The sequence below is a fragment of the Felis catus genome, chromosome D2, assembly GCF_018350175.1.
Source record: "Felis catus isolate Fca126 chromosome D2, F.catus_Fca126_mat1.0, whole genome shotgun sequence".
In the NCBI taxonomy this organism is placed as follows: domain Eukaryota; kingdom Metazoa; phylum Chordata; class Mammalia; order Carnivora; family Felidae; genus Felis; species Felis catus.
In genome coordinates this window covers 63,300,075-63,317,937 of record NC_058378.1, presented here as the reverse complement: position 1 = coordinate 63,317,937, position 17,863 = coordinate 63,300,075, and the positions used below count along the sequence as shown (strand labels likewise).

Here is a 17,863-nt window from a genome sequence, read left to right as displayed (position 1 = left end):
TCTGTGGCCTAGCTTCTTCAGGGAAAACCACCTTCTCCGGCTGGTAAGTACCCTCAATGCTTTCCTTTTGGAGGGGAAGCCTTGTTTCCCCACCTGGGTCTCAGTTAGAAGTCTCTGGTGGGCTTCATCGTGCAACTTCTTCCACGTCACTGATGGAACAGAAAGACCCTCGTTGTTCTAGGATGTCACTCTAGTCCTTCCTTTACTAATTGTCCCAAAGAAGCCCTCCCCGTCCCGCCCTCCCCCCCTTTATATACATAGGTAGAAACCAGCTATGCATGGACACAGAGATTCAAGAGTTAAGTGTGACAGACAACTGGAGAGCATCCAGAACCCAACACATCTAGCAGGCCTGGGGGTTGGTCAGCTCGGACGGTGAGTGCATAAGCCAACACACGCATCTTTCTTTTTTCGGTTTTCTTTTTTACTAAACATTAAATTATTTCTTAGGAAATAAAAAGCTATTTACACTGTAATTATATACAAGAAGCCACCTGTAGCCTCGCTATCGACATGCACGAGGCAGGGCCTCTTTCGTAAAGATGTGCACGCTTTCTGCAGCTACTTTCACTCCCCACCAACCCACCTCCTGCAGATCTAACTGGGGAATGGTTTGTGTTTTAGGGGTGTGTGCTGGGGGTGGGGGGAGGGTGTTGGTGATTGTGGGGGTGGGAAGCAGGACATGGGAGGTTAATGAAAAGCCAACCCAACTTAACAAAAACAAAAACAAAAAACCCAAAAAACAAATAAACGACAAAGGAGACCACAGTAAAAAGAGTCCTCACACTGTCAGCGGCAGAGTAAAGCCAAGGAGGCCACGGGAAGATGCATCCTTTGCCCTCCGCACAAATACGGCCATTTATTCTTTTTGTCTCATTTTAATCAGCTAAGAACGCCTTTGCCTCCCACAGCTAATAAGCATCTGCCTGCTCTTTATGAAGGGGCCCTTGGTAAACAAAAGGTAAAAAAGCCATTTTCATTTTTCCATAACAAGAGTAATAGTAATCATCAAAAATAAGGTCAGAAAGATGGTTGACCACGTGACTTGTGGATATTAAACACTAGTGCAGTTGGGGATCTCCTTTGTGCTTTCGCTGTTTGCAATGGTGGCAATGCCTCCTGCGGGGAAGAGAACACAGAAGGAGAGAGGATGTCAATTTCACAAGGGCAGGAACCTGTGTCTATTTTATTTACTGCGAAATACCAAGCCACCTTGAACAGGTACCTACTATGTATTTATTAAAAAGGACACCTGGACAGGCTATCCTACTAGCTCATTGGCTTATGCCGTCTATGTGAAGGTGTGCTATCTCCCACATCAGCACGCAAGGTAGGAGCAATGCCTTGCCCTCTTCCACGCCACTAATGACAACGGTCATAGTCAACGTGCACTGAACACGTACTATGTGGCAGGCACTGTGCTAATGACACACCATCATTTCATTATCACAACAATTTTGGAAGGTAGGTACAATTATTCCCATTTCACAGATGAGGAATGTGAGGTACAGAGGGGTCACAGAGCAAGCAGATTGATAAAGCAAGAAAATGCACCCAGGGCCCTCTGATACCAGAGCCAATATTCATGTGGTTATGAATTACGACATCCACTTTTGCTTCAGAGAAAGAAAGACAAATCCCAACAGTAATGCATAGGTGGCCTTATCCCTCCCCTACTCCAACCCCAGCACTTTCTATCCTGGTCTACTTTTAACGGGGAAAAAAAAAATCTACCAATTTCATGTGGCCAGAGGTGGCAGACAAATTTTAAAACATGAGAATGTTTCTGTAGCCAGCTGTTTCCCACCCTGCTCCAGTCTGGTACTAGCTGAGGGACAGGCCACACGAGCCAGCTGACCTCGGGTTTGGAGGACAGAGGACACAGGAGCTTGGTGGTACCAGCACACATACCTATGACCCGGGTGTCCAGCTCTTTGTCCAGCAGTTCCTCAGGCTCGGTGAAGTCACTGAGTGTGATTTTGGGGGCGTTTTCACTTTGGCTCACTGACCCAATCATCTCCTGCTCCTTGTCGTGTTGGACTTGAGCATAGATGTTAATCCAGGGGATTTTCCTACAAAAATCAGATTATGATCACAGGGTACGCCAAACTTGGGCAACTGGGAGATCCTGGGTCATAAGGGGGAGGAAGAAGCTATTTATAGGACAGGCCCATGTCAGGGAAAGGGGCTGGTCATGCCGACACTGCAGCCAGGAGGCCAAGAAGCAGAAGGCCAGAGAGCAGATGGCCCAGTGGAGATGTAAACCGCAGAACTCCGTGAGGGCTGCACCTTCTTCTGGGGTCAAAAAAAACCCAAAAAACAAAAACAAAAACAAAAACAAAACAAAACAGGTGTAAACAGAAGGGCAATGCTGTCGATCAGGGGTGCACTAAAACCCTTAACGTACTCATCTGCCATGAATCTTTTCAAGGAGCTGACTTTGAGACTCTGAAGGTTCTACCACAGTGAAAAGACAGCTTTTTTCTAAGGTTGCATCTACTGCATCAATTTACATTGGTTTCTTTATGAGTAGCCAAGAGAGAAAAGGCTTTCAGCCATTGCTACCATATTCAGAACACCATCCATGGGCCAAATTAATCTTAAACAGTTGGACAGTCAGTTTCCTCATCTGCTCGATGGGAATAACAATAGCTTCCTTTCAGGATTGTGGAGAGGATTAAGAGAAGGGAAATAACTTCCTTCAAAGTCACAAAGGTTGTAGGTTTGGAAGCCAGGCAGAAAGACTTGAGGTTGGAAGAGCGGCTGGTTCAGGTTGAAATCTTCTTGGATTCATCTCCTGACCCATCTCCATTATCCCCTGACCCACTGTGTTCCAGTCCTGTGGCCTCCTCTGAATTCCTCTAAGCCAGGGCTTCTCCAACTTTAATGTACTTTTTATCACCCGAGTTCTTGCTAAAATGCATTTATGACTCTATAGGTCTGTACGCGATGGGGTGAAATTCTGCATTTCTGCCAAGCTCCCAGGAGATTCTGAGGCTGCTGCTCTGAGCCCCAAACTGTGAGGTGTAAGAATCTAGGACATCAAACTGGTCCCCACCGTGGGTACTTTGAACCAGCTGTTCCCTCTAGAACACTCCTCCTTCTATTCTTCTCATGATGGTGTGTCCTTTCTGCCCTTCAGAACTTGGCTCTGAGAGGCCTCTCCTGACCACCCAACCTCTCCTGTTAAAAGGATATAATTATGGGATAGTGTTTATGAAAGAAATGGATAGGGTCCTGGGTTTAGGGTGGTGGAATAGTCAACTTTGCCAACTCGTTTTCTGTCTTTGTCTCCATTGCCTAAAAGCCCCATGCGTTCTGGGTCTATGTTCTCTGTCTTCACGGCTACACACATAACTTAGCACAGTGCTTGGCACATGGTTTATCTTCAGGAAGTATTTGTTAAATGAATGAACAGATGACCTCAAAGCATGTGCTCTTTCTACCTTCATATATTATGTTCTCAAACAAAAAGACCACATTTTTACCTTGGAATATTATATCTAGAAGAGACCCCTCATAACCCATTGAATGACGGGGAGATTGGATTAAAGTCCAGACATTTCACGAAGCTGATCCCTGGCGATGATATTATTAAAACTTAAGGCATCAGGCGCCCATCCCAATCTAGAATGTTCTGTGCCTTTCTAAAGGAGAATCACTCTGTTGCCCTGGTCCCAAGCAGCGGTATTTTCAAGCTTCTGTATTCCCTTCCCCACTCCAACCCCAATGAGGTAGAGTGTGGGCATTTAATAAGATTTACTTGTAGCCAATTTGTTAGAAAAGACCCAAAAATGGGGATGAAACATGGGTGGTTTCTACCACTCCTTTTCATTCAATTCTCATTTCCTCCATGGTTGTTTTACATACATTAAGAGAGGTGTCCTTGTGATTCCTACTGGTCTAACCCAGCTTAACATAATTTACAAGAACCTGAAATAAATAGATTCTATGTGAGGCAGCAAACCACAGGCTCTCTAAATACGTATAATTAAAAATTCATGCTGGCCCTTACTTTCTTCTTATCTAAATAGACATGCAGCTAACAACTTAGATTTCTTCTAATCATAAAAGTACATATTACTCATGAACGCTGGGATCAACTGTAATATTTATTAGGTGCTGGAGGCGGTCACACTATTCCTCATCACACAAGTTTGCGGACTTCAGAGCTGCAGCCAGAGTTCACTGCCTCCCCTTTTCCTGCATTCCTAGTGATACCAGCGAGGATTTGGAAAAATTTTCCCTTATAAAGAATGTTCACTTTCTTGCAATCTCTAAACAACAGGCAGATTTTTTTCAACATTTTCAACAGACGAGTGGAAAGAATTTTATGTCATAATGGGCACATTTAAAAAAAACTGTCAGGGGCGCCTGGGTGGCTCAGTCAGTTAGGCGACCAATTTCGGCTCAGGTCATGATCTCGCAGTTTGTGAGTTCGAGCCCCGGGTTGGGCTCTGTGCTGACAGCTCAGAGCCTGGATCCTATTTCGGATTCCGTGTCTCCCCCCCGCCCTCTCTCTAACCCTCCCCTGCTCATGCTCTGTGTCTCTCTGTCTCTCAATAATAAATAAACATAGAAAAAATTTTTAAAAATTGTCAAATTGTTTTTCATTTCTTAACACGTGCACTTCAAGGACTGTTGAGAATATCAGACTAAGGCCCATTTTTGCAGGTAAAAAAGGTTAACAATAAAGAGATTTAGGGGCATGTCTTCGCCTCCACATTCATATAGGTTTTAATAAGAGAAGGACGATGGATCAACCCAAGTCACCCATAAAAAATTCAGTTTTTGTTTGCTCCAACTGTAAGTGTTAGGAGCCTGTGGGAGAAGCTCAAAAGTATTCTTGGATAACCAGAAAAAAAAAAAAAAAACAGATTTACCGTATAGAAAGAAAGTCTTGTCAGGCAGAATTTTCAGAAAATAAAAGCCAGGTCATAATGATTTCTAATTACTGTCTAAAACATTGTCTAAAACTTCAGAAAACAGCTACCCAAGAATAAGATCATATGTGAGAAACAGGGTGATATTTATTTAAAGGAAGCTTGAGGCTGATGGTAGCTGTCTTCTCCCTCCCCTGGTAAGTGACCACTTGGGGCACTGAGATTGTTTTCACTGCCTGGCACACAGTGAACCCTCAGTAAAGTCTATGGAATGAAAAGGTGGTTTGGTGAGCTAATGCTGATGATTACACAGAGAAAGTTTTGTGTCTGAAAACTCAGCATGGCCAGTGATCTGGAAACAGAAACAGAACTGCCCTTTCTCTCGATGTGCTCAATGTTTGCAAACCAGGTGCAGACACTTAAGTTTAAATTAATCAAAGTTAAATAAAATTTAAAGTTCAGTTTCTCAGTCATACTAGTGGTTACCATATTGGACAGTACAGGTTACGGTGCACTTAAATCATTAATACCAAAAGTTCTATTGGACAGTAATTAAAGAAACAAAGGAGCCTCTGGGAATAACGGATAAGAACCTGGCCTTTACTTGATAGGAAGCCAGCCACCTCCCATACAGCCATCACTGGAGTTCCAGGTGATGTGGAGGGAAAAAGAGACCAAAGAAATAAAAGAAAATCCAACAGGCCCTCAGCCAAAGAGCTAGAGCATTGAGAAACAAACTTCCAGAAAAGGTAGCTAGAAAAGAAAAGATAACTGATGATTGGTTACCTTAACTGACTCTACTGCTTATCCAGTTTGAGTGGTGTTTGCTTCCTGTAGCTTTAGGTTCATGATTCACTGTCAGGGACACAGAAAGAGTTGGCTGATATTTGGGGACTATAGAGGTAGAGTAATTCAGAGATGTCATTACCTGGCAGAGATTCAAGAATTCTAATGTACACATTTAGAGATGCCTATTTTAATAAGCTGACTGTCTAGGGAGTTTAGTAGAATTTATAAGAGAACAGAAAACTTCCTAAGTCATGAGATGTCTTGCCTTAGTTTGGAGATGCCTGACACAAATACGTTTTGCAGGACTTCTACCCGGCCCTTGTCCTCAGCAAGCATGGAGCTCTAGAAGCCAGATGGTGATAAATTTGGTTTAGTTGATCTTCCAGCTCTAGCAAACATCAGGCTTCCCCATAATCAAATCCTTGGATGAATAAAAGTGGGCTTTGCATGTAAGTGAAGTACATCCACAAATGGGTGTTTCCCTGACTAGTCTGTTTCTATATGGAATCTTTGCTCTCTACTTGTTCCTTTTTAAAATTATTTTATGTTTATTGTTGAGAGAGAGAGAGAGAGTGAGCAGGGGAGGGGCAGAGAGAGAGGGAGACACAGAATCCAAGCAGGCTCCAGGCTCTGAGCTGTCAGCACAGAGCCCAACACGGGGCTTGAACTCACGAACTGAGGCATCTTGACCTAAGCCGAAGTCGGACGCTTAACCGACTGAGCCACCCAGGCACCCCGCTCTTTACTTGTGATATGAAGGTTTGTGCCCTTCTTCAAAGGAAACATGGGCAGGTGGGTTGACATGTCTTGATCCAAGAGGACATACTGGTCTATTAATTGGGTAGGAAGGTAAACCTCCTTCAGAAGGAGGACAGTGTTGAAGGATTCCTGCTGAGACGTGTACTGAGTAAAACTGGTGTTTTTAAGCCTGAGGAATCCACTAGAGAGCAGCTAAAGAGGGTTGGGGGAAAGGGTGGAGCCAAGCACCTTTCCTGCTGATTTCTTTCAAAATCTAAAAGCATTACCTTCAGAGCCCAGGAAGACTCTCAGGACTAAATTTTGCTTTCAGAATAATTAATGATGTTTTCACTTTAACCAGTATTTCTATGAAGCACTTCTCTATGCCACTGATACAATCTTTTGCGAGCCGACCATGCACCAATTGGTGACACAGAAGGGACTTTTGGAAGGCATGTTATCTGTTATCTATCATAGGTTAGCGTTTTTGATTATTTAGTATGTACCAGCTATCGATATTATTACATTTCAACTGTAGAGCAAGCCTATTAAGTATCGTTGTTTTCTCCACTTTACAGATAAAGAGACTAAGGTAAGGGAGGCAAATCCAATTGCTCAAGGCTACAAATACTAAGTAAAAACTTGGGTCTGTCTGATTTTCAGAGTTCATGCTCTTAACCAGGACACCTCTTGATAGAAGTATTATACTATTCAAATAATGGTACAGCATTATTGATTTCAAGTTCATGTTTTAATAAGTATCCTGTTATGCCACCTCTCCTGTGGCCTTCAAAAGTAATATCTGAATACATGTGAAGTTTGGTTTGCCTGATCAATTGCCCTTCAGACACAGGAAAAAGAGGGAGAGGGGTAAAGGTTGAATATTTTTAGCATGCAAATTTACACAGAAAGACCAGGTGGCTGCAACACAAGGTAAGAAAGCACGTGTGTGTGTGTGTGCATGCATGTGTGTGTGTGTCCGTGTGTGCACCAGATTTCTGCTGCATTTTGTCCGCTTAATCACCCTCAATGGGTGTTAAGAGGGAGAAAAGATCTGAATATCCAAGACTTTACTTAAGAAATTTAGGTGAGGTCTGAAAAATCTTTCCACTTCTCTTGAAGAGAAAAAAAGAATTGATTGCATAGGCTACCCCTTACCTTCCTAACTCTATATATCTATAAATTGGATAGAGTTCAGATTCTTAAACCCATTTATTCCTTCCTGGACCCTCCACCATTCCTGCTGTCCCCCAGTGCCAAACAAAACTTCAAAGAGAATCAATTTCACATATTTAGGATTGGTGTAGGAACTCTGGTTATAGGAAGAACCAGATCCCATGAATCTAGCCCCAGTATCAAAACTGAGTGATAGTAGAGCATACCTTTTAAACTTGTAGATCAAAAATACAGCCAGGCCGACAAACACCACTGACAAGAGCATAAGCATGGCTGAGCTGCTGTGCCCGGCACTGGAGTCCACCAATGGAGCTAGGAGGAAAAAAAAGATGGCTCACTTGGAAGCTACCACATGGAGGGAGATCCCACTGGAGAAAGGAGGCCAGCTGATGTTCATCCCCATATCCAATCTCCAACTGCCCTGCCCTGCGTGCTATCCGGGCATGGGAAGCTTGGCTTCCATGATGAAAATAGTATCCTCAATCACAGCTTCTTGGGACAAGTCAACTCTTCTACTCTGCCTGGGGACATTTACTGTTCTTGGTATCAGGTGAGCAATGTGTGTCTAGCTAAGGGGAGTAGTAGCAGGGTTTGAATGTTCTTTCTCTTAGCCTGAGTGCCTGTTGACATAATGATTGGTGGCCCATCGGGAACCTTCGGTTGAATACTGATGCAGTGCTTCATTCCCCTCCTCTACACTCCTTTTGCTAAAACACCGCAGAGTGGGCACATCTGGAACCTCCACATCTGCAAAGTCTTATATTAATAAGAGCTATAATAGGCTCTCCCAGAGAGCCAGTAGTGGATGCCCAATGGGACATGCCTTTTCAAATTTCTTTTACAAATCAATCACCAGAGCTTGTCTCTGTATCAACTTAGACTTACCAGATGTAAATCAAAGGGTTTTTTTTTTTTTACATTACCTGATCTGACCTCCCAACCAAGATTCATGGAATTTGAGAATCATAGAAATTAAGAAACCTTGAGGACTATATATAATTTTGACCATGGCAGATTAAAAATCAATCAACCAACCAACCAACCAAGTCAAAGCCTAAGAACATTGTAGGTATTCCCCAAGGTCATACAGGGATTTAATAGCAAAGCCACTTCTAATGAAGTCTTCTTGCCACCTTGACAGGAAGCCCCAAGAAAGATGTGATTAATCTTTCTTGTAACCATCACTACACAAAAGAGCCCTGCCCTCAAAGCTATTTTCAGGGATTTGTGGAGAAGTGTCTGCTAATTATCTCCTCCCTTTTCTTCCCATTTCCCCCTGGATTCCAGCAGGCACTCACCTAATGTCAGTTGTGTGACATACACAATGACTTGAACCCCTGGCTTCAGCTCAAACTGAACCAAGTTTTGGTTTAGAGCATTAAACAGCATCTCTACAATCTGAAAGAGAGAGAGAGAGAGAGAGAGAGAGAGTTTCACAGGAAGACATGAAATGAAATAATGCTTCCTCGTGGAGTAAGAAACCAGGGTCAATAAGCAAACAGTGACCACATTCAATCAGAAGACAGGATATTGGGACATTTTCATCAGTTTGGTTCTCACAGCCCTTGGGAACCCTCTGTGCCCAGGGAAGTAGTTGGTGGTATTTGCTTAGGCTGGAGAGGAGAGTGAGACAGAGAGAGTATGTCCAGAGTTACTTAGTGAATTACAGTTGATAACAGACATGGGTATCTCATTCAATTCCTGGTTCAGTGCTTGTTCATCCATGCCTTTCTAATTCACCATAGCACAACCTATTATGAAATGAAAGAACATCAACCCATTATTAGTTCTTTAATCTAATGAAGTAACACACACAGGGCAGAGACACCCCTGCCAGGACTAAAGCAGGCATATATGTCCCCAGCCCATTCCTCTATTTTTTTTTTCTTTTGGAGACAATTGAAGGCAGACATCAAAGCAGAAGCTGCCTTCTTTTTATGGGATAATTTTTCCTCTTTACTTTTCCCTAGCAAGCCTCGGAACACATAACATCGATTTAATCACTCTGTAATTCCCACATGAAAGCCGAGGCCGACTTGGGCTGTTGTCCCTAACTCTTATCTGGCTGTACGCGCCTTAATATCACAGCTGCTATTCATCACCGTAATTACCTATTTATCTAAATGGATGGATATTGTAGCTTCCAAATATAGTTCACACATGCCACTTGCTATTTCAGAATAAAGAGGTCTTGTAAAAGTGATGTATTCTTTGAGAAGCTGAATTTATTTCTGGCCAACTTCGATATGCAGCCCTACAAGGCAAGGATCTGCTGCATTTTCCAGAGAAATGGACTGTGCTGGTATCTGTGCAGCTGGAGGATGACTGTGGATGGCCGTATGGAGGAGGGGATGGCCAGGTGAGTAGTATAGGGACAGAGAAGATGTCCTCAGGTGGGAGCAAATGCATGATTTGTGCTGATGTTTAGAAGCCCATTCTTACTTTAAAAAATTATTTATTTTTGAGAGAGAGCATGAGCGGGGTGGGGAGCAGAGAAAGAGAATCTTAAGCAGGCTCCGCATTGTCAGTGCAGAGCCCGACCTAGGGCTCGATCTCACAAATGATGACCTGAGCTGGAACCAAGAGTTGGACGCTTAACCCACTGAGCCACCCGGGCGCCCCCTATTCTCACTTTCATTTACTTCTCCTGACTTAGCATCACAGGAAGGCGGGGGCAGTAGGTTAGTGAGGGAAAACCGGCCCCTTCACTTCAAGAATGGTGTGCCCATCACAGGAGCCACACGCCCATTTGATGAGGACAGTAAATCACCATCCCTTCGGACACGCTGCTGCCTTAGTCAAGGCAAGATGAAGCAATCCATCTCTCACCAAAGAAACATGGTTAGAAGCAGTTCATTTTCTCTCCTGAAGCAGAACTTAGGTTGACCGGGATGTTTAAGGACAAGAAGCACATTTTCCTAGAAATAGAAAAGGAAACTCAAATTCCTCCCTCCCCCTCCTGTGTCTCCCCCAGGCCAGGTCACCGGGCGGGAGACCCGAGTAAGTTTGCAGGGATGCCAACTGTTGGAATGAGTGCTGCCAGGGACGCTTTCCCTTCTTGCGCACTGAATGTTCCAGTCTGTGCACTCGCGCTAATTCTGGGCCAGGCTGGCTGCTGGCACCGCCCTGGGGGCTGTGCAGACCCACAGGCTGCTGGGCCTATGGGAGAAAGCTCCCCTCCCTTCGTGGCTGGAAAGATCACTGTGTGCCTTCAGACTGTGGGGGGCAGGCAAGTGTCCTGGCCAAGTGTTCTGTCACTTACTTGTTCCAGGTCCTCTTCATTGCCTTTCCTCCTCTCCGTCAAGTTCTTGGGGGGAAGGATGAAGAGCTCTGCCGAAGTGGGGAGACCAGGGAACACGGCAACTAGGATCTGGTCTTCCGGGACACCGGTTACCTGCAGGGACGTTCAGACCACAGAGTGGAGCCCTGGAGCAACCGGCCTCACCGAGTCAACCACAAGGAGCAGGGTGCACATGGGTGTAAGGCTCACGTTTGTTTTTTAAACACAGCATTTTAGGCACACATTCCAATATTCCTCTAGGCTTTCTTTCTGTTTCCCCTTAGAAGTGCTGTTATTAGTTTCACTACCTCCTTTGGCTCTTACATACATTTATCCTGAAACTAAAATACTATGATGATTTTCAAAATATTGGTTGCTGGGAACAGTGGCTAAAGCTCCTCCCCTCTTTTCCATTTTTCGGCACTAAGAGCACTAGAGCTTCTGGCAAAAACATGGATATGCAATGCAAACAAGGAATAAGAGGTTACAAGCAAATGTGGGGAAATGCAAATAAAAAATAAAAAAGAAACCAAGAAACCCTATTTCACTTACAAAAGCAGGATTTTTTTTTAAGTTAAAATCACTAATGTTGGTGAGGCTTAAGAGGCTCCCTCATTTGTTGCTGCCAGCCCTACAAATCAATTCACTTTGCTGATTTGCTTTTCAAAAGACTACTTTAAGGCCATAAAAATATTCAGACCCTTCATTTAGTAACTGTAATTTGGAGTGTTTGTCTTAAGGAAATGATCCAAAATATAGAAAAAGCCACACACAGGAAGAAAAACATTATTTGTAATAGCAAATAAATAGAGAAAAACTCGAATTTTCAAAAAAATAAGTAAATAATGGTATAATCATCCAACAGAACGTTATTTTACCATTACGATGATAATTAGTACAGTCAGCCAACATGGAAAAACACTTATGATAGCTGCATTCTGATCTATTTCCTTATATTTCTTTGGTTACAACCCTATAAAAATAAAAATGTATAGGAGTAAAAAAGCAAAATAAAATACTAAAAGTTGTGTTAAGATGCTGAGATCGTGAGTGAAACTTTTTTTATTCCTGAGTGTTTAATAAAAGGATTATATTACTTTTTGATAAAAACTTAAAATTAAGTGCCTCTCTGGAGGCAAATTCCTGAAGAGAACAAAACTCTGAGCTCCCCCTACCCTGGAAAAGAGTATGGTTATTCTTTCCTATGTGTCCCCTGAAAGTCTTTTATCCAGAACACCTCCTCTTCTGCTGCCAATCCAAATAGGGTAGTTTTTGATTTGTCAGAAATACCTGCCTCCTCCAAGAAGTCTCCCCTGACTATATCACTGGCAGTGACCTCCTCCATGTTAGTCTCTCATGCCAACACTTCCAGATACCATGTCTACCAAGTTTCAGGGACTTAGATCATCTCACCTGTGACATGAATATATCTGGCTGGTATAAGCTTTTCCCTGAGAGGTTCTTATGAATGCTAACCCAGACATTTCTGGGAGTCTTTGTAGTTAGCTCACTGTTCTGATGATGTTTGCAGAGTACAGACTCAATAAACAGTCGCTAGACTGAATAGAAGTGGAGGGGTTGTATTCCATTTGCTCAGCTCTGATTCCTATTTGGGACTAGGCTCACAGATTGGAGTTAATTCCCAGGGACATGATAAAAGTGAGAGCACCAACTTGCAGAGAACTAACAAGCAGCAATCAGAAACCAGAAGAGTCTACCAGACACAGAGGATCCCTTGGAACTGGCCAGACATCTCCGTTTCCTGTTGGGACGCATGACCCGAAGTAGCTGAAAGTCTTGGTGTCCAAGTCTATGGGGCAAGAAGGCCTCATACTAACCAGCCAGGGGAAGCAAGTCTCCAGAGACCATTCTGGAGGGCAAAGCACAGAGGATCACCCAATGGTTGGGCTGACCCTTTGTCCCAGGGAATAGTGGTCTCAGGGGGTATCAGTCAATTAGCAACCTTGGAGAGACTCTGGACCCATCTGTCTAGATTCACTTAATCCCGATCCAAAGGGACACTTGAGGGACAGATCCTCCTGAGATTTAAGACCCAGGCATCAATCAACATGTCTGATTATTATTATTTACTAGTATTATTATTACAATTACCAAGTCATTTATTAAAAAGTTAGTATGTTTTTAATAAACACAATCATATAAAATACAACAGAATTGTGGATGTTTCTGTGAATAGGCACATAAGATCAGGGGCATTTTCATCCTTTTCTATGAAAAATGTTTTTGTAAAAAGATTTCAGATGAAGATCATCTGGTAGACAACTCCCCATAGGAATGCTCTCTTAAATCACTCTCTTTTCTTCCTCCTCCTCTTCCTCCCCCTCCCCCTCCCCCTGCTTCTTCTTCTTTCTCCTTCTTCCCCTCCGCCCTCCCCCTCCCTCCCTTCCTCCTCCTCCTCCTCCTCCTCCTCCTCCTCCTCCTCCTCCTCCTCCTTCTTCTTCTTCTTCTTCTTCTTCTTCTTCTTCTTCTTCTTCTTCTTCTTCTCTTGCTGGCTCCTTCTCCAGGTCTTTCCCTAGATTGTCCTCCTCTGCCTTGGGGAGCATTGGCATTCATGTCTGCCCTGCATCCCAGTCACCTGGGGGGCCTAATCACCTCCACAGTCACTGCTCCACATTTCTGCCTTCAGGGGGAATATGCACTTGACCTTCAGATCCATAGTTTCAACTCCCCTTGTTATCTCACCCAACTGCTCCTCATGTGCTCCAAACTCACATACAAGATCATACTATTACCGTTCCTCAAGCATGTTTCTCCTACATGGCCTAAGGGCAAGGCCATCACCCCTCCCCTCTTGGAATCAAAAAGCTTCTCTCTCCCTCTCATTCACACTATATTCTATTAGTCATCAATTCTACTGTTCAACTTCCTAAGTGGCTTTTGAATCTTTCCTCTTCAAGATCTTGTTATCTCTGGTCTAGAGAACTATAGCACTCTTTTAACTGGCCACCTTTTGTGAAATTTATTCCCTACCTTATTCACTTCCTACCTCAGCAGCCCAACCTCTGCACTGTTACCAAAATGAGGGTCTGAATATAAATGAATCTATTCTCAGTATTTTTTGCTTAAATAAGAAAATCCAGTTCCCACTGCCTACCAGATGTATGTCAGACCCCTTTTAGCTTCTGTGATGCTTCAGAAGCTGCCCTAATCATTCTAGCTCAAGTCTAGTCATACTTGCCTTAGAACCTATAGACTGGCTACACTAAACTCTATCATTTCCCCAATATGCTCCACTCTTTCAATAGTCCATGGCCTGCACATACTGTTCATTCTACCCGAAAGACACCACAAACTCTGTTAACCATTATGTGCTCTTTAAAACAGAGTTCAAGTATTCCCTACAAAGACCATCCTAATAGCTCACAAGTATTCATCAAATCACAAATAATGTGCTAATCCTGCATTTGTCTGGGTAGAGTGAATCCTACTTTTCGTCGTGCTCTTTTGTAATGCTGACCATGCCTCTGCCATAGAACTAATCATGTTAGACTTATCTCTGCATTTGCAAACCCATGTTGTATTTATCATTATGTTCTAGTGCCCAGTTCTGAGAAAAGGGTTAACAGAACCCTTTCAAAGCTCTCTAAGGCCAGTATGACCTTGGGTTAGCTCTAGAACTCTATTACCCTGAAGGTATGTTCTTTATCCTGGCTTGTAGCCTTCTGATTGTCACGTATAGCCAATGGTAGTCTTGTGAGTCCACATATGTGGTTAAGAAACCCCTTTGGTGGGCAAAGAACAAGCCTAGTGAATGATAATATCTGTATAGATTCAATGAATGCCCCCATCCATTAGTTCATTAAAGGGGTCAAGCTCTTGTCTTAGAAAAATTTGGTATACAGACAGGGCCAATTCCCATCCTCAAACACTGGTTCCCATCTCTCTCTCTCTGTGTGTCTCTCCTCCACTGTCCCCACTTCCCTCCATCCTTGCTTTACCCTCCTGATTCTTGTCTGTCTTTTTACAGAGAATTCTCATATAACTGTAGAATGGTGGTTTTAACCCACGAAAATTTATTCTAGACCAGACACTCTGTTTTTTTTTTTTCTTTATACACTAACACGTAAGCAAAGATAAAACCAACTTACTTTAACCAGAGCTCTCTTGATGACATTGCCAATATCTTGCCTCCACTCAGGAATGTCAGGGTTGTGGTAATCCAGGTTTGGAGAGAAGGACAACAGTTGGGACTGGAAGTATTCTGCAAGGAGAGAGGGTGTGTGAGTGGGGCTGAGAGAGGGGTGGTGGATTAGCAGATGGCATGATCACTGTGCTTTAGGGAAAGGGTCCAGTCTTCTAAGTGGCCTCAACTAAAATTCCTTCTTATCAGTGTGTTCTTGGCTTCTGAAAAGAAGGTGGAGCTTGGTGACTGGAAGTGGATTTGTGTTCCTACCAGGTAAGAGTTCCTAGCATTTTAACTGAAATGAAAGATAAATATGAAACTCCAGAAGAAGGAGGCATTTGTTACCGTCGGCGGTATCATGTAGAGCCAACGATAAAGTATTTACAACCTGTGCTTGTTTGAATGGAAACTTGTCACTTGCCCTCCCTCATTTCCTGTGACCTTCCTCCTAGAAACTGTCAGGGGATTAGATTGAAACCCTGTGTGTAGGGTGTGGGCCATGTTCAGTTTCTTGATGTGGCTGATGGATACAGAGGTCTGTTTATGTTGTGGCAAGTCATGAAACTAAACACTTTGATCTGTGTACTCTTCTGCATTAAATCTACACTTCAAATAGAGGCGCCTGGATGGCTCTGTCAGTTGAGCATCTGACTCTTGATTTCAGCTCAGGTCATGATCCCAGGATCATGGGATTGAGCCCTGTGTTGGGCTCTGTACTGGGTGTGAAGCCTGCTTAGAATTCTCTCTCCCTTCCTCTGCCCTTCTCCCTGGCTCACACTTGCGCTCTCTCTCTCTCTCTCTCTCTCTCTCTAAAATAAAAAATTTTTAAAAATGTACACTTCAATCACAATGTTTGCTTAAAAAAGGCTTCCAGCTGCCTGATGAGAGAGCCAGAGTATCAAATTTGCAGAGATGTAGGAAAAGGCACCCACCTGAAGTGAGGCTGAAGAAATATGGTCTGAGTCAGAGGATCACATACCTTAGTACAACCTTTTAGAAAACCCCAGGTATGGTAGTAGTCTTTAGGTGCCTGGGGGAGGTTGTGTGGGATGGTGCTAGAAGAAAATGTGATTAAAATAAATTCAATAGCTAGGAATGGTTCTCCAGGATTGAGAACAGCATGGTAGCCCTATTTACCATTCTTCTTTCTAGCTCTGCCCTCATATTCTTAGTCTTGTTTTTGAGCCTTTGCAGCCAAGGATGTTAGAATTTCCAACAATTGGTTATGTGTAGTTAATCTCAGTAATTTATCTATGAGTTCTGCAAGGTCAGGGGCCATGACTCCTCTTTTGAGATCACCGGTGCCCATGGCCACAAATGGTAGGTGATGCATACATGTTGTAGATACTTCAGCAGGACATCAGATATAGATGGTTCTATGATAGTCTTTCTAGCTTGGTGTCCTTCCACCTATGATATGTCTTTGTCTAATGAGAACCCTGTCAGGATGTGATGCAGTTACTTCTAGGAGAGTAATAAGGGCTTTTCTATGCCATTCTGTGCCGGTTTCTCTTAACCTCGGTGTCTATTCAGGAACAAGGTAGAAAGTGTGTTTGGAAAACTTGTTGACCTACGTAATTTTTTCCCAGCCTGTGGAATTTCCAAAGCAGTCAGGGATTGCCATCAGGGTGAGCAGAGAGGACTGGTTGAGCAGGAGGGGGCATCACAGAACAATTTTTAGGGCTTACCATGAACAGCGATATCTTTTGTGTCCTGAATAAGGGCATTTCCAGCAGCCACCTGGACAGTGATGCTGTTGGTTCCCTCTGCCAGGAAGGTGAAGGAAATGCTGCTATCCAGGGTGATGAGGGGCTGAAAGACAAGAGTAGGAATACCCACTTAGTCCTCTGTGGGATATCAGATTTTCTTCCTTTCTTATAAATCTCAGACTGTCAAAAATCTGCATAGTATTTGTATATCCCCACGGGATCCTCACTTGAAAAGGGGAAGAAGAAAATGACTTTTCATAGCTTCCAAAAACTGTGATTATAGCCGGTATCCAGGAAGAGTACTAATATCCTTGAAATGGACTGTAACATGTAATCCTGAAAGATGAAGATAAGATTGGACACTCTGGATTTTGCACATCACTCTGGTCCTTCTCCAGGGGCCAAGTAGAAGCAACATTAGTAACATATTCCAGCTGGCTCTGGAAACAGATCATTTATTTCTCTTCTCCAATATTCTGTGTCAACTGCATTTTCTCCTATATGCCACTGGACTATAAAACCTTTCAGGGAGGTGATCACACTTTATTTACTTCTGTATCTCCATCCTTCTGTATCCCCATCATTGGCACACTGCCCTCATATAGTAGAATATATATGTAAGTTGGATGCATGGTCAGATCACTGGCTTTTTGTTTTACTCTGTGTTTTCCATTGCCAGGCACTCCTAGCATTTTAAGTAGTTGGAAAACATATAAACATACACATCTATGACCATTTTAGTTATTTTCTTCTGCTTTATTTTCATAACATATGGAGCTTCCCAAGGATAGAAACAGAATAATTATATTATTTTCCTGAGAATTAGGATCTTGATATAATTAGGTGCTTATCAAAGAGAAGAATGAAGATCCCGAGGTTGAAGAGTCATTATTCAGTGGTCATCTTAAGCCTGTGCCTGTCCAAGTTCCTGTTGTTTATGAGATAAGACATAACAGGAGAAGGCTGCCGTAAGGCAGCTCTTAAAGAGAGGTCACAAACACAGATGAGCAGACTTCCTCTCCTCTCTGTATGTCAGGACAACAATGGGATGGAGACCAAGAATGTAGTCAGTTGGGGATGCACAGAGCAGCTCTTTAAGGGGGTGAGTGTGGGTCAGCACTGACATAGCACACGCATTCACTCG

At 43.2% G+C, this 17,863-nt stretch overlaps 1 protein-coding gene across 2 annotated transcripts in view; it reads right to left on the bottom strand.

The window, feature by feature from the left end:
• Positions 1-402: 402 nt before the first annotated feature.
• SORCS3 (sortilin related VPS10 domain containing receptor 3) overlaps positions 403-17,863 on the bottom strand; it is a 597,794-nt gene continuing 580,333 nt past the window's right edge. The window contains exons 21-27 of one of the 2 annotated variants that reach the window (XM_023240898.2): positions 16,699-16,822; positions 14,976-15,088; positions 10,849-10,980; positions 8,885-8,984; positions 7,793-7,898; positions 1,912-2,072; positions 403-1,119 (exon numbers count right to left, since the gene is read on the bottom strand). In XM_023240898.2, the coding sequence (XP_023096666.1) occupies positions 1,055-1,119; positions 1,912-2,072; positions 7,793-7,898; positions 8,885-8,984; positions 10,849-10,980; positions 14,976-15,088; positions 16,699-16,822 (801 nt within the window). In that variant the 3' untranslated portion in view covers positions 403-1,054. Of the gene's footprint in view, positions 1,120-1,911; positions 2,073-7,792; positions 7,899-8,884; positions 8,985-10,415; positions 10,505-10,848; positions 10,981-14,975; positions 15,089-16,698; positions 16,823-17,863 lie in introns of those variants that run through there. The other variant, XR_006587279.1, reaches the window with a different exon arrangement.